This window comes from Argentina silus (assembly GCF_951799395.1).
Source record: "Argentina silus genome assembly, chromosome: 21".
Taxonomy (NCBI): Eukaryota; Metazoa; Chordata; class Actinopteri; order Argentiniformes; family Argentinidae; genus Argentina; species Argentina silus.
Window position 1 is genome coordinate 13,466,624 of NC_139675.1, and position 17,926 is coordinate 13,484,549.

A 17,926-nucleotide genomic window follows, 5' to 3' on the forward strand; every position below is an offset into this window, starting at 1 on the left:
GCCCTTCCATGTGCACCCTGGGTTCAAACATAATGGTGGACGCTGTCATCTCCTCCACTTGATGAGGATGGCGACACTTGTCCTGTTTCTCTGCCTAGTTCTCCCCCCCCCGACATCCCTATCACCCTTCATAATGATTCCTCTTTTCCCACTACTTTCCCTGAATCATACTGCACTGCTTTATCTTCTACACTTGTGTTATTTCCACAGGACAGCGAGGAAGATTGCTTTTCAAGATATAAATGCCTCAGACGGTATTTATTAGTCACAGTCGAGAGTGCCACTGAGGAGGAAAACAATATTGATTCATGCCGCTGAAACGTACAGTATATCAAGATCAATGCATTTGAAATATGAAGATCTTCATCTGCACATAGTCGAAGGAAATTACACTGAAAAACACTTTGCAAAAACAGATTTTTTCCAACCCCTCCCCCCCTCCACCAACGCCCCCCAACAAACCATACACACACACACACACCACCGCTGCCCCCCCCCCCTCACTCCCGCCAACATGACCAACACCACCTTCTCGAAAGTGGTCTTTTGACCTCAATAAGACCTCCCGGATAATAATAGTTGACTAAATTAAAAACACCCATCATCCTCCAGCTAGTTTCAACTGATGAAGTAAATATGATATGACAGTCCTTCTGCTCCAACTTTGCTACGTGATTACAAGGTCATCGTCCATGACTCCGGGGCTCAATTCAATCAAATGGTCCCATTGCAATGCCTAACTAAAACAGAGGAGGAGTACTTTCATGCCCATTACACAGGGAAACGGAAATGACCGCGTTTTATTCACACTACTGTCGGCCTATGTCAGTAGCAGAATAAAAAAAAACGGGTGATTTCTGCAAATATTGAGTGCAGTCCAGTACGTAGTCCTTGAGTCCAGGTGTAGTCCTTGTGTGAAATGTCTTGCTAAGATGCCTTTTCAAATAACAAAGCGATCGTATTCTCTTGATTAATGAACACCGGCTAGATTCAAAGCTTTTAGGGTTGTATCTAAGAAGTTACGATGCACAGTATGTTACCTCATTAAAATCGATGCATAGACTGACAGTGTGGATCTCGTCGTATTGTAGATGGTTGTCTATGTCCCTCATAGAACCAAACAGTATGTGAAGCCCATCTGTGTGTGTTACAGGCTCACACTGAACAGATCTTACTCTCTCCTTCTATCAGGCTTCCTTCACTCGAGGAGTGATCAAAGGCCTCCTTCGGTTTTCATCTCGCCGAGCGCTGGGTAGAATACAACAGAGCTGACCAGGCTGAGTCAAGTGAATACCAATGGAGACGGAAATTGGTAGGAGTGTGTGTGTGTGTGTGTGTGTGTGGTGTGTGGATCACAAGAGACAAAGGGACAAAAAGACAAAACCTTTCTGCCTCGCCTCACTTCATCTCTCCGGGTTCACTCTCTGCTTTTCAAGTACTGTTGATGGAACCGCTTTTACTTTGGGAGGGTCGGAGACAACCGCTCAGGTGTGTGTGTGTGTGTGTAAGTGTAAGTGTGTGTGCGCATGCATGCGGCTCTGTGCCTGTGTGTCTCCTCACCCTTTCCCTAGCCAGAGCCTCACTGAAAAATGCATCGTGCTGTTCAATCCACTTGGAGGGTTACCTTGGTCTGCCAGGGCTGTTAGGTATCAGCTGGCATACAGATCGGCCAACCGGTTGGAAAGGAATAGAGTTGATTGACTAGGGGGTCTGAGAGAGTCAACAGAGGTGGGAATACTGAGCCATGGGCATATTTTATCCAAATCAAACCTCCCAATCCTACATGTAGGAACTCTGCAGAGATGCTTGTCAAGTCTGCTCATGGAGGGGAGTTTAATTCTCTCGACTTCCACCACTTCAATTAATTTAATTTCCTAATGTTCATCAAACCATAGGAGCAGTCCCGTTGTCTTTGCTGACAGCACACCATCAATCACAGCAGATCTTCGGCCGTTAATATGATGAATTCTCATGTAGATTGAACTATAATTGATATCTGAGGTATAAACCTTTGGCCAGACAGTAGGTACTAGCTTGTAGTTCATTCAGCATATTCTCTCAATAATTGGTCTCATGGTTGATTTTTAACCGCTAACATAACATAACAGTGCACAGGCTTGCTGGTGATGTGACTCTTGGGAGTAAAACAAAAGTACAACTGTTTCAAATTCGGATTGGACCCCCCCATCCCTGATGCTTATCACACAGGGGAGGCTGGTGGAGGTAGAAATCGGAGGACGGGGCTCGTTGTCATGCATGGAACTGGGGGGGGGGGGGGGGGGGGTACAAGAGTGAAGGGATGGCAGAGGTTCCCTAAAGCTATCTGAGAGAAAGTCACGTCGGAAGTGATCATGGGGAACAAACGATCCATTGTTATGCAACACATTCACAGGAGTGGGTTTCAAATTCTAGCCAGGTGATATGTATTTGGAAACAATCAACACACACCCCGCCCCCCCCCCACGTCTCCACACCCCTCTCCCCCTCTTGTGACGGTGAAACAAGTCGCGTGACGTCAGTGTTGCTATGTGACCGTCTGCCACCGTCATGAATGGGACAAGAGAGAAACGCAAACAACCAATCAATCTTCTCCCCATCACAGACGTGCCTTTCTTTAAATACAGTATGATGAAACGTGGCGGTTGTGTCTCCCCTCAGGGGACACTCTAGCCAAGCATGGCTTCCTTTTTTTTGGTCTTTTACAGCACCTGTACCTCTGTGTCTGGGCTTGGGCTCCAAGATAGCAGGGTTTCCACGGTTCCTAAAGTGATTCTCCTAGTGCAGTGAACAAGGCATGTTCAATTCGAAATGCAGTTGATATTGATTTAGTGAATCCTGCTCAATAAGAATCATGTCTTTGCTTGATCCTGGAAATCTGGTGTCTGTAGCTGAATCAATTGGGGCCTGAGTGTGTGTCTATACCATAGGAATATAAGAGAGAGAATTTGATTTGATATCATCTCTGTGGTACATTGATTGTTTAAACTATTTTGATTAAAGTCAAAGGATATGGAAGTAAATAACTAAATCAATAAGTATTTCCTTCACAATGAATCTAAATGTTTTCTGCCTCTCTGTGTCTTGAAGCCCAAGAGATCATGAGAGACTTTTGTAGATTGATGGTTGTTTTCCACTCCAAAATGCTTATCGCATTTTCTCAGGATCCAACTACGTACCCGCAAATAGCTATTTATTTGAAAGAAGTAAATCCATCAAATCCTACAGAGATGTTGATGAAATCCATCTCAATCTCAGACAAGGGGCCTAATACTCACTTCAATTAATTTAATTTCATTAACACACACACACACATTCAGTCAAACCAATTTTCTATCAAAACCACTACAGTTACCCAACTTCCCAACACCGCTGCTCTCGCACAGCTGTAGTTTTGGAAACCAAACAGCAGTTTAATTCTCTCGACTTCCACCACGTTCAGCATGTTCCGTTAGTATTCTGAATGCCGCTGCCCATCGTCAGACCAGAATAAGGACATTGATCAGTGGGTGGTTTGAGTCAGGCTGAATGTTGATGTGTGTCAGTCAGAAAACCAAGATGTTGACAGCAGAGTCTGAACTTTTCTGTGAGGCCCTGAAAAGACGTGACCAGGCGTAGATAATTAAGACTTCTTTTAGGGAGGGCCCACATTGATATTTCAATGTCTTATCGGGGAGGGAGGAGGGGGGGGGGTGAAAAATTGAGGAAGATGGGAGACTCGATAGATGGGCACGGACCGCGCAGAGATGGCAAAGCTTTTTGAAACGTTGTCTAAGACAAATGATTTTGACCTACAACGTTTATTAAAGTCATTTATAGTAAACATACAATGGGGAATGGGACAAGGGGGACAATCTAGGGAATAGCAGTGTGCAGGATCATGGATGGATGGTGTTGGAGTCGAGCTCATCTCTTCCACTCAGGGCAGGACAGGATTTTCCCGTGAAGACAAACGCCACAAATGTGCTTGCGGTTGTGATGGACTCTACCTCCAGTCATGAGATGATTTGACAGTGCTACTCACAGTGAGGATACATGAACGCCCCCGGGGATGAGAGAGCACATGGGACATAACTTCTGTTTATGTCAGAAGAGAGTTGACGCCGGTATTTGGAGTGGTGTGGTCATCACCTCAGGGATAATTCCACGAAGCTAGCAAGCTAGATCGTTCGCTGACTTGCTTATTAGAATCGTGTATGAAAAGTTGCCCTGTTCGGTTTGAGCGCCGTCTCCAGAAGCTCCTCCGTTTTACAGTGAAAAGGAAAATTGGGGATTAAAAACCGATGATTAGCGGTTTAAATGGTGTTTCCTCCCTCTCCTTTCAATCTGCGAGCCGTGATGCAGACGACAGCTCACAGACTGTACTGCTCTGTCCCCTCTCAATCTCAGTTTCATTCATTGGCATGCATGGTTTGATACTTACTGGCACCATGTTCCCGATCAATCACCCAAAGCTCTGACAGGCAGCACTATGTACTGTAGCTTGGCTCTTTTGAAATTCAGTGCCTGGCCGTTTATGAGTCATTCAGCACCTTTTATTTGACCCGTATGATAAGGATATATTTATGGCCCATATGATAAGGATATGACAGTGTTATAAGCATGAAAAAAAATCAATAAATCTGTCATTAGGTGTCATGTCTATTCACTCATGTCCAATGACAGAATGCTGTTATGACAGAGGAAGCGCCTCATTAAACCTCGGTTCGAAACAGCAATTATTATATGAGTATTCTCATTTGAATAATATGTGTGTTCTTGGAATGACGGAAATAAAAAGGGTTTTCATATTGACATGCATGTACAGCCCACAAATACATAAGATGGCTGCAGAATTTCTTGTGGAGACGTTTTTAAATAGTCATACAGTGGTTGCGTGAGTGAGTCCAATCCACTTCCACTAGCATGGCTAATGCTAGCGCCTATGCCAGCCAAAGAATGCTCAAGAATGGTAACATGACCGTGGGTCTTGATGAGCCTAAAACACTCCAAGTGGTCTCAAATTAGGTCTTACAGCCACCTGAACTATATCTTTGACAGGTGGTTCACAAGTAAGTTTGGTGTGATAGCTTTATAACACCGCTGTCATTGAGAGACAGCAGGTTGTCATGTCACTTTAGCTGCTACTTCTGTCAAAACAGCAGTATGTCACCTGACATGGGTAGTCATGAATAGACACCTAATGACATACCTTATGTCATGCTTATAACACACGTCATATCCTTGTCACACGGGCGATGCCAAATAAAGTGTTCCCGTTCATTCTTATTCCCAAATCCCCTCATGTAACAGCACTTACGGCTGGAGTGGTCCGGAACGTTCTCTCAATTGACCATAGACATGCATTAGCCTTTGCTCCCCCACCCTTTGAAAACAACCCTGGTTCTTTGGCTGTCCCTGTAGAAGACGCCCTTGAAGAACCCTTTCTGGTTTTATGTAGAACCTTTTTTTCAATAAGAGTGTACTACAGATGTCTTCCTAGCCCTCTTTAATAGGTCTCCATGGAGACCTACTGATACTCCCTCCGGGTTAAACGTCAGCAAAACTCCACTGAACCATAATCCTCTAGCTTGTCACATTTCTACGTATCAAAAATTGGACCTACGTATACTGTACGGTACAGTGGGAGGTTAGGCAGTAGCAATACTCCCCCCCAGCCATGAGAAAATATCAGAATACCTTCCCCATTAACAGAGCAGAAAATGTAAAAGCTGTACAATCCTCTGATGTTTGTCATATCCATACAATACAGACAGTGATCAAGAATACTGTGCATTTCCCTGAGGCGTGGCGGGCTGTGTATTTTACACCTAGGCCTTCAGTGATACCCTTTCCAGAATGAAACCGCCTTCGAATAACGTCACCATGACACTATTGCTATAGGCTATTGTCAATCGACGTAACCACCGTATCCACAGTGACGGTAACCTTTATCGAGTGGAATCAAGTGATTTAACACGAGGCTCGACACCTATGGGAGTTCCAATACACTAATTGCGGGGACATGAATACACGGTGACTGAAACCATCAAGGATGTACCACAATTACGCAGAATGACAAGATGTCGCATCACAAATAGACATCGCATAGCCCAAATCCATGTCATTACCAAAGAAACAAGAACATTTACTCATACGACCACCAAGCAAGCAAAAATGCCGTAAAACACAAGTAACACAATCAGGATTCAACAGGCTTCCTCACAGATTCCAGCCAAGCTGCTGGGCCTAATTGCACATACCACCACGCACACTCAAAGGCACAACCAGGCCACTGAATCTGAACATCATTCAACACCAGCAGCAATGATCTAAAGCAAGCAATAATAATAATAATAATAATAATAATAATAATAATAATAATTATGATAATAATAAATTACAGGCCCGGCACCAGGATGAAGTCTGTCTGTCCATCAGTCTCCTCCGCTCCGTTTCAGTACTGTGGTCCATCAAACTTACCAAAGCTACTCATCATTTAAAGACCCAATACAACCCTTGCCCCCCACCACTTAGCCCTACCCCTCCGTTTTGCGCGTTCACACGTAGGGGTAGGGTGTCCCGATTCTTGTTGGGATAGAGGGGTGGGGCGAAGTGGAAGCAGCGCAACTGAGGGAGAGAATAGCAATGAAAGGACGTTAATCGACTGATGGGAATGAACTTTGTAAAATACGTATATAGCGTTAATTAATTAAAAAATTAATTTACTGAGGAACAAAGAGAGACTTCTTCCCTTCCAATTACTCAAACATGAGTCCTATTCCAGCCTAAAGCAGTCAATTAAACCACAACAGTGAACGTATCACTTAATTATATGCAGTAAGATTAGAACGTCCGCGTCGAGTTATCCTTCAGTATACAATACGCTACAGTATGTGGTGATGAGTAGAGCTTGAGAAAGGCACGTAGCTCATTAGTCCTTGTGAGGTCTGTGTGAAGGCGAGATGCCACAGTGTGATCGAAATCAAGGCGTAATGGATGGGGTCGCAGGGAGCTGATTAATTGGAAAAGCCACAGGTTTCATTATCAAACCCACCCCCATTCCACCCATTCACATACACACACACACACACACACACACACACACACGCACGCGTACTCGCTCGAACACACACACACACACACACACACACACACACACATAACTGTACTGTATGTATGAAACAGACACTTAAGTGGTATATGTATGTACAGTATTTAGGAGCATATGGTAGTGTAATGTAGGTCGTCTTGGCGGTAGATTTAATAATACCAAATGTTGTCATATTGTGGTAGCTAATGCAGCCCATAGTAGAATGGCCCAGTATGATGTCTACATGTTACTCTGTCGACACCATGTAACCAACTGTATGTCAACCAGGCCCGGGGTAATGGGTTACTGTCTCTACTGTGGGCTTTATGGTTAGCTAGTCTGTGTTGTATTGTGGTTTGTGGTTTGACTGGCTGTGTTAGTTCCCTCACTGCATAGCCACACACAAGGACTCCAGTCAGGATGATGGTCAAAGTGGTTGCTATTTCTTGCTCCCCAACAAGCACTTTGGGTTCTTGGGGATACAAGCACGGACTCAGTAATATATTCAAACAGTAAATGATCTCATAACAGTATTATATACATGAACATGTAACCGTATAGCCTAGTACAGTAGCTGGTACAGTAAACACAGTAGCTGGTATAGTAAACACAGTTACTATAGCTACAGCTAGTAACTTAACCGTGACCCATATCATAGTCTGCGATCAATATGAACATTCTAAACAAACAAGATCTGTGTCATGTTAACTAGAATACATAGACAAACACTTGAAATGGAACCAAATAGAATACATATTAGGTATTCCTCTCAGAATGTGGTAAAATGCTTATTCACAATAGACACTCACCTGGGGATTACAAGCCCAGACTAACTTGACCCCCAAGTGGCGAGACCATTACCCTGACCCCACAACTTGACACCAGAAAATATTAATATTCCAAACATGGATCAAATGTGCTAAAAATTACACAGGGATTTCAGTACAGAAATTGAATTTAGAGTTATCTATAAATATATATATATATATATATATATATTAAAAAAAAAATTAAACCTAAAAACAGCATATTAAACTGTGTGAAATGACACTGCGGGTCAACACTCAAAGTGAATAGACGTAATGCAACAGTGCATTAAATTGCGCCTGTTCCAATCGCATGTAGTTCGCGGAGTCATTTGCCGTTGTAAGCTCCATCACTTGTTGCTGTTGGCGATGGTTGTTCCAAAGGCATGTACTGTAGCTAATCTAATTATAATGAGGTCCAGTGTAATTGCTTCGTTAGCCTTTTTCCTGAATTGATTGACATGAATTCTATAAAGCTTTTACACTTCTGTGTGCTAATTATATGAATTTATGTTCCCTTTGTGTTGTAGCAGGAGATATGCTTATGCACTCTGCTCATTAATAAACAACCTAATTGTGTTTTCCTCTTTGTTGCCTCCCTGATAATAACCTGCAATAACAGTCGGCTTCAAAACTAGTCTAATTCAGGAAGCAAAATGTACCAGTCTCCCAAGTGTGTTTTAATGGAATGCTGTGTGTGTGTGTGTGTGTGTGTGTGTGTGTGTACGTGCGAAAGAATGTGTGTGTTGTGTGTTTAACTTGAACTACAGATCAATCACCTGTAATTGATTGTTCATGTCTACCCCTCGAGTAATAACATTGAAAACCTTTTTCTTAATTAAAAAAAATAAGGTGATGGAACATTTTTCAATAGGTATGTATCGATTTTTCCATTTCTCCAATTTTCTCAATCTTTATGTCTTGCTCACATGCTCTTCTGACCTGTGTCTTCGACTAAATTGACTAATGTACTTGAATCACATGAAATGCACATGATAACAAGCCCTGACAGGTCGCTTTGAAAGGAGCAGAAACTATGTAAGATAATGTCTTGGCCTAAAGGCAGAAAAGCTCTTTTAATTTTCGTTTCGGACTCGAATCAATAAGCTATTAAAGGCTTCCTTTACCCATTCACAAGGAGCTGTTCAGTCACTCTAATACAGCCGCTATGATACTGACCGTGCCAATGTATTCTAGCTACACAGAAAGGACATTTCAGATTAGTGGTCATGGTGGCCCTAAACCAGTCGCAGAACCATAGAATTAGAATATTAGCGGAATTCTAGGTGGTGCTATATTCTGTTATTACAAACCTCATGCTGCTCACATAATGAGCCAATATGTCAGCCAGATGCACTCTCTCATAAGTAGAAATCAAATAATAACCAATAGAATCCTGGACAGAGAGGGACTGGCTTCTCCACACGCCCACGGAGGGATCCTAAGGATTCAATAGTTTAAGGAGGGTTCATATGAACCATCATATTTCTATGAAGTAGCCCACCTTTAAACATGTACCAAAGAAATCGACCAAACAATCAATTTTCTACGTATGGCCCTATGGTCTAGCTCTTTTTAAATACAACCAAGCCCAAAGCCCTCACAGTGCAAGCAGAGGCAAAGGCACAGTGATAAGGAAACCCTCCTTCTGCTGTATGTAGAAGGAGGAAATCTTGAGAGGAACCATACTGTCTTTTTCTTGAATTGCCCAGTGTCCTTTTTCCACTGCTGCTTGTGCCTGTGCTATACAGTACTACAGTATATGAGTCATACATTCAGCCTTTGGGGGTGACACATTGTTTCGAGATTTAGACTGCCTGGAGAGTACAGCTGACTCATTCGGTTGATAATGGATTTATCTATAAATAAAAAACCTAATGGTTGATTCGGAACAGTTGATTAACCGTGATTCACGTGTGTGTGTGTGTGTGTGTGTGTGTGTGTGTGTGTGTGTCGTGCCACGTGAAGTTGTGCCCCAACCCTAATGTTAGATTCATAACGGCTTCTGTTGCCTTGCATTGGTTAGACTGTTCAGGTCAGGCCTGTGGATGCACCTCTGACATGCAGGCGTACTATAGCCCCTATGTTATGCATTTATTCATGAGTTGTAGTTCGATAGGATGGGGGGCACATTTCTCATCACCGAGAACATCATGTTCTCCTGGGTGATAATCTATTCTTGTAAATGTCAGATTAATTTTGTTGCAGGTTGTTCATGTGTAAATAGGATGCTTGCTGATGAGTATCGCACCCTCTGTGTCAGGCTATTAAATTACATAATTACACAGTCTAATCAAATTGCTAAGGAATATAAATGCAAATGTTCTCAAGTTTGATTACGTCTTCTGAACAAATTTGCCAGGAACAATTTCAAACATTCCATAGGTCGATATTCCAAAGAATAAAATTGGTATAATGTGTAATGTTCAGGCACTTGAAAAAAACCTATCAATTGCCGCAATATATGTAAATAATATGCCACTTTACAACTTTTAAATGCTAATTCACAAAGGTTGAGCTGGGCAAGTTTATCAGATTTATAAATGACCTCAGCATAATCTTGAGTAGGAACGAGTTGATCCTTCTTATGTATCAGTGAATGAACGTGCGCAGCGCAATGGTAAGCGGTGAAAAGTGAAACCGGAAGTGTGAATGGAGCTGGATGGAGCTTATTGGGGCTCAGAGAACACATGTGGTCCGCACCACTTCATATGTTACGTGAATGACGATAAGCAATAAATTCCGACATTAAAAACTTCCGGTTTCGTCTTTACGATTTCAACATAAAAGCGCGATTGAAGAGTGGAATGGAAAGTGATGGGATCACAATATTTTCTCATTGGCATGAAATAAGGAAATACTACGTCACAAAAAGTATATACATTTTACATATGGCGCATATGAAGTGTTGATCGCTTTTTACTGTGGCTGAACAGCTTCGTTATGGGGTGCTGTCCAGGGTCCTGAAAGCATTTCCATTATCAATAGGTACTGTTCTAGCAAGTCCAGACAAGAGATGACACAACAGATGACTAAATATTAGAGAATTTATTTTATTAAGAACAACCAACACAAAATACGTCCGAATTTGAAATCAAACAAAAGCAAACATCCACAGTACAAGTCAGGCTATAATTTGTTCTTTTGTCAGAAATACATCCTATTATATTGCAGATGATAATCATAACAGGCTCCTCCATTTGATAGTTAAATGGATACAAAATGGGAAAAATCTGCAAGGGAAGCTAACAATCAAATTATACTATAAAACTTAAGTTATGTGAAGAATAGACATTCACAAATAATTGTCGTTGGTTTGGCAACCTTTCACTTGATGTTATACATCCAATATCTGAGTCAGAATAACTGTCTTCTCTATCTTCCTTGCAATTAGACTGGCTTTGTGAGTCAAGCAAATGCCTCTAAACTCATTGGACAGTGATTCTTCATACAGTAAGACAATGACTCCAAACATAATGCAGAGTTTTTCAGCGACAAAACGTGGAATGTTCTTGACTGGCCAAGTCAATCTTCAGATTTACATCCAATTGAACATGCATTTCATATCCTGAAGATAAGATCGTAGGCATAACGATTAAAACCAAACGACAACTGAAGATGGCTGCACACCACTCATGGTTGAAACTCACTTAATTTCATTTTCTGGAAGTGTTGCTGAGTAGATTTTACATTTTACATTTATGGCATTTATCCAAAGCGACTTACAACAAATACATTTGTTTAAGGAAGTGAATCATCTGTCCATTAGTCATCATAAGATAAAGTAATCAATGCTCAGACCAGGGGCCATAGGCAGTCACAATGCTGGAGAGAAGGATTATTATTATTATTATTTTTAATTTATTACAGGAGAGAAACTTGTAGGGGGGTTGTGGGGTTGAAGAGGTCATTAGGAGGGACTGTATTCTCTGTCTTCCTTGCAATTAGACTTGCTTTGTGAGTCAAGCAAATGCCTCCAAACTCATTGGACGGTGCTTCGTCATACAGTAAGCGGAACAAAACAGTACGGTACATATTTATTTATAGAGATACGTTAAAAAATAATGTGTGGTTCCTTTATTTATTATTTCTAAATGCTTTAACAAATTTAACTTGGGTACTTTTATTTAGAAGAAATTCTCATTTACATACACGGTAGGTGAAGCCAATCGGATTTACGAAAAGGGTCATGTGAGTCCATTCCTGACATTGACGTTCAACGTGTCGTCTACTGTCTTTATCTAAGTACAGTGTGCAGGTAAGTAGTTACAAGTTTTACAAACTTATGAAGATCAGATCTGCATGTACTATAGATGTAAATCTCAATCGTTTGATATTTCATTGCTAAACTAATTTCATGGAGCGTCATACAATTAGTCTCCCTGCACAGTGCACACAGATCAAAAGATCGCCTTGCAGTCATCATTCTGCACGCAGATTATTAAGTGAAACAAAGCATTTGATCCTACTGATTTTATAGATTAACTGAACTGAAAGCCTAAAATGATCTCTGCAGTAATATCCCGTGGCTCATGATTCGATGTTAGAGGTTCAGAAATCGAGTTAAACCATGCAGGCCAAATGCACAGATACAATCGTGCCCTGAAGGACCCTGATTGCGTCATGATACTAGACGGTAGGCTATTTACTTCAGAGACCAAAGGTGATCATGCAGTACAGATATTTCCCTGCACAGACACACCGATTCTAAGTTCCAACGCCAGCTAGAACGTTCTCGGAACTTGTGCTTAGTTTGTGAATACACCCATCCAGTAGGCTTCAGGAAATACAAAACAAATGACCAAAACAATCAATACCATTTGATGAGAGCAATTAATTTCCTCTCCTTCCAGTGTGTTTATGGCTGTCATGTTTTTGTACTTGTCCACAGCCTCACCAGTAAGACTAAACCTTGCAGCGTTATGGGCCGCCTGGATGGGAAAGTGATTGTGTTGTCAGCAGGTGCACAGGGGATTGGACGAGCTGCAGCAATTGTAATGCCCCTCCACACGCACGCACGCACACAAACACCCACGCACTCACGGGTGACGAGCTGAAAAAAAGCTGTCCACCCGTCTAGCTAGACCTGTTCTGGTTATGAATATTTCATGTTCTTGGGGTGATTCATGCTATCATCTTTTCTCTCTGTGCATGGAGAATAAAGAGCAACGTCCTGTGTGTGTACAGGATGGTAGAGAGCCGTACCTTTGTATGTACATTACAGTACCAGAGAGGCTGGTGGAGGTAGATCATCCAATTCTACCTCCACCTCCCTATGTACAGGATCTACTCTTTAACACCTGCCGGTGACTGCATTGATATTTTCGAACGTCCTCTTTCCGTGCGTACCCTGCTTTCCATCAACACCCAGATAGACTCCATCCTGCACATACGCACCCCCCCCCCCCCCCCCACACACACACACACACACACACTTGTAAAGGGCAAAAGGATACAAATGTGTGTACACAGTAGGAATATAGAACTATCTGTGGCTGTTTATTGTTGATAAACGTGTGATGACAGATGACAGCCCTAACCGAGCAAGTTAGTTTGAAGCTTCTTATCACTTTAAAACATGAGCCTAGTTCCTCATGGTCCTGAGGCGGAGCATCGTCATATGAAGTGGCGTTCAAATCTATTTTTGGGTCTTTTAAAGGTACTACATATAAACATGTATTTATAATCTATTAAAATGAAATGAAAATTCGCAAATGGCCCTTAGTAGCTCCTAGCTATTAAAGATATTTAAGCCTTATTCTGGGTAGTGGTAGCAACTCTGTGTCTGTCTATCGGCACTCAAATCACACTGGTAGCAGACGCCGCTTCAGAGTATTGAACCCCCCCCCCCCCATTAACACTCTAGGCTTTCTGAAACCCACTTGATGAATTGTATCAATGTCTTTTTCTGTGCTTATCTCTATATTGTAGGCGTTTGCCAGAGAAGGAGCTCAAGTCACAGCAATAGACATCAACGGGGAGAAACTGAAGGAATTGGATGACCTCCCAGGTACTGTCTGTCAATCGTGGCTTACTGCTGCCATCTACTGGGCATTTTTAGTCCCTTTTCATACAGTGGAATCTTTTGATGATATATCAACTATTCTTCGAATCTCGGATTTCTTGACATCCATTTAAACTTGTAGTTTTCCTGCCATTTTTCAATACATGGCATCTTCATGTTATTGCACTTGAAATAGCTAGAGCAGACTCCTCTACGCACACACACACTAATCCTGTTAATCTAGGCACAAATCGCTTCACATGACCATACACCACACTCATCTCCTACCCCTGCCAGAGGAGGCAGCTTTGTTGTGTGTGTTAGTAGCACTTTATTTTCATGGTACCCATTGGTCTTTACCAAGTGATTTTGTGGAAATAGATACTTTCTGGCACCTTAGTGGCAGTTGAAACAATTCAAAGAAACAATTCATTTATGTGATATATGTATATATGTGTAATTACCATGTAATTTCTGTCAAAAATAAAGTTCTCCTGTTATTCAACAGGAATCAAGACCAAGGTGGTGGATGTTACTAAGAAGGACCAAATAGACACTCTGGCCAGGGGCTTTGACCATATAGACGTGCTGTTCAATATTGCTGGGTAGTTTAACTTTTCCTTTTAAAAAGTGCATCATTGTAAACCTGAAATAAACAAACTAGAAGTAAGCTGAGTAACAGCTATCTTACTAACCTTTATATACAACACATTTAATCAGGTAAATGATTTATTAATTAACTTTGCCCACAGCCTCTCCAATTTCCAACACTCACAGTACTGCATTTCCAAATCTCAGGGCTTAACCTCAACTTGACCTCTGTCACCAATCACCTTATGGAGGTCACTAAAATGTTGCCCTAAAGCCCTTGTATGTCCTAGCACAGTGTGTGGAGGGACACAGTCTCTTGGAAGTTACTGAGGTCAACCCTTGGGAAGGAGCAGTCTATCAACGGTATACCCCCCCCCCCCCCCCCCCCCAATATTAATGTTGTAATATCAACATACTGTATCTATAAAACCCAGCATGATATATGCCTGTGAACAATTTCTGAAGCAGCTGTGTAGGGGTTTATGAAGGCTTCATGAAGCCCCCTCCCCCCTCCCAACCCTATGATTGACACCACCCCCTCCCAACCCTATGATTGACACCACCACCTCCCCTCCCCCAGGTATGTGCACCATGGCTCTATCCTGCAGACCGAGGAGGCTGACTGGGACTTCACCATGAACCTCAACGTCCGCAGCATGTACCTCATGATCAAGGCTTTCCTGCCCAAGGTGACCATCCCCCCCCCCCAGTCCTCCTTCCTCTCCTCAACACTACCTTCAACTTGGGGGATTAGGGAGAACAAACATATGTCGTTGTTCAGCGTTCATTCTCTTGTGTCCCGTCCCCCCCCCCTCACCCCAAATTGACTGACATGTTGTTTTTCTCCCTGATCTCCTGGATTAACTGTACTCCTGCTTTTCAGCCATGGCAGGATGACAGGGGAACACTGATCACTAACGGCTAATCCCCGCCCTTTAACCATAAACTGACCAAACCGCCTCGTAGACCGTAGGCTAATTGGTGATCATCATAGCAATCAATGCGTCCGTCTATCCATTGTGACCCTTCAAGTCCATTTTCAGTTGGTCTTTCTTTGTTGTTTTTAAGATGTGTACAGAGTTCTGCTGTTTATTTTTGTCAAGTCATCTGTGACTCTCATTTTTAAATCGACGGAACCACTTTTTTGTTGGGTCTGTTGGGTCTGGGAAGTCCCCACGGCCCTTCATATCAATGTTGTTTTCCCTTCCTAGATGTTGGCTAAGAAGTCTGGCAACATCATTAACATGGCGTCAGTGGCATCTAGCATAAAAGGTAAAGTAGATTATATGAAAGAACATGAGAGGAAATGACGATAACACGTTATAAAATACAGTATAGTTGATGATGAACAAGACAATTAGACCTGCTGGTACAATCCATGTCAAGTTGATCTAATCCTCTTATCTCTGATAATCTAATTACTCAAGCAAAATGTGTGTGTGTCTGTGTGTCTGTGTGTCTGTGTGTCTGTGTGTGTGTGTGTGTGTGTGTGTGTGTGTGTGTGTGTGTGTGTGTGTGTGCGTCCCTGCCCCCCTCTGTAGGTGTTGTGAACCGGTGTGTGTACTGTACTTCCAAGGCGGCCGTTATTGGACTCACCAAATCCATTGCAGCTGATTTCATTGAGCAAGGCATTCGCTGTAACTGTGTCTGTCCTGGTAAGCACCTTACTCATACCCATAACATGCCCCATAATACTATTTGTTTCTCTCTGCAATCATTTTCAACCAAGACTCGAGGACAGAAAGCACTGTATTATTAGATTGTGACACAGACCTCCTTGAGGTGTTATCAGTAGAATGGTGCCTGCCCTGCTGCAAGTCCCCTGATTTAGGAGCCTGAGTTGTTAAGATTACAGTGCAGTACAGAAATGTTCAGGCAAATACAGTAATGTCCTATGTAACAGCCAAGGGGTCCTACTGTGTGTGCTGGACCGGCAACTACTCTGAAATGAAACAAGCAACATTTTCATTGCAGAGCGTCAAGTTAACTGTTATTCATTCACTTCCACATAGACATTAAGGACTACTGGTATTTGCAAAATACACTACACCTTTAATGGTAGTAATGTACTGTATGTTGGTTCCCTGCTGTACAGGGACTGTTGATACCCCTTCACTGAGGGGTAGAATCCAGGCCCAACCTGATCCAGATCAGGTACTGTATCGTCTTGACCTCTTCTACAATTGCATTTTTTACAGTCCTAGTGTACCACAATGTATCCAGCCTTATACATGTATATAAACCGATCGTTCCTGTCAGTGTTCAATTCACATTCAATTGAATTAACCTTTATTTATCTCCTCAGAGGCAATGAAGAAAGGCATGCCAGATCACAAATAAAAGCATCCTCCACATATAATACAGTATACAGACAAACAAACATCACATTCCCCATTGCATCCCTCCCCATACAACACATTGGTACGAGATGCTTATTGCGTATGCTTATTGTTTACACACAATGGCATCAACTCTGCCTGGATTCACTCCAGGATTCAGTTCAGTCCCCCGCCATTATGTGGAGTGGTCGTTCGTTACATTGTGGTGAAAAGTAAACAAACCCAAATGCCTTATCAACACTTCCTGTTTCCTCCCCTGGCAGGCCCTGAAGGACTTCATGGCGAGGCAGAAGACAGGCAGGATGTGCACTGCAGAGGAAGTGGCACACCTGTGTGTTTACCTCGCTTCAGACGAGGTGAGAGCTCTCAATCACGCTAAGATGCTGAATCCCAAGTCTGTCCCTGGACCCCTTCATTCCTAGTCACTCCTGTCGATCTGAGAGAATTGGATGGTTGATAGCTATATGGTGAATTTTCCTCCCAACCAACCGGAAATGGAAGATAGAAAGGAGATATCACTATATTGCTTGTAGCTATCCTATGCTCTTAGATCCACAGAAGTGTCGATGGGATAGGGGCTAGGGGGTGGATTTGGAATTCAGAGTTTCTTTGGAATTCAAATGTATCTGACCTGAATGTTAAGTTAATGTTTAAACTGTGTTAACATCCATTAGTAGGCCACTGATTGCTAAATTGTAAACTAATGTAGTCAGAGGTTAGTTGATGATTGTTTTTGCCTCGTACCTTCAGTCTGCCTATGTGACTGGAACAGAGCAAATCATCGATGGAGGATGGAGTCTCTAAAGGAACTTGCAGAGAGCACACGTTTGATGTGATTTTTATTTTTTATTCAAGAAGAATAATGATTGATTTTTGATGGATTGATTTTTCTTAGTTTTAAATTGAAGCCAATCGTGCCTCTCAAACACAATGACATACATGTAATACCGCCATAATAAGCACCATGTTGTGGATGTTATTATGTAACAATATCAAATGTATATGAAGTTGTCATGAACAGAACAAAAATCATAGTCATGTGAGCTAGTTAACCTGCCAAAATGTATGTGCTCTGATGAAACGATTAAAAACGATTAAAAACTATTTATAAAAGTTG

The 17,926-nt window shown here is 42.2% G+C and overlaps 1 protein-coding gene across 1 annotated transcript; it reads left to right on the plus strand.

The window, feature by feature from the left end:
* Positions 1 to 12,077: 12,077 nt before the first annotated feature.
* bdh2 (3-hydroxybutyrate dehydrogenase, type 2) lies at positions 12,078 to 17,916 on the plus strand. Its single transcript, XM_083693358.1, has 10 exons — positions 12,078 to 12,133; positions 12,767 to 12,869; positions 13,807 to 13,885; positions 14,388 to 14,484; positions 15,051 to 15,159; positions 15,682 to 15,742; positions 16,012 to 16,125; positions 16,566 to 16,624; positions 17,073 to 17,165; positions 17,560 to 17,916. The coding sequence occupies exons 2-10, from the start codon at positions 12,798 to 12,800 to the stop codon at positions 17,611 to 17,613; spliced, it is 738 nt and encodes a 245-aa protein (XP_083549484.1). The 5' UTR covers positions 12,078 to 12,133; positions 12,767 to 12,797; the 3' UTR covers positions 17,614 to 17,916.
* Positions 17,917 to 17,926: the final 10 nt, after the last annotated feature.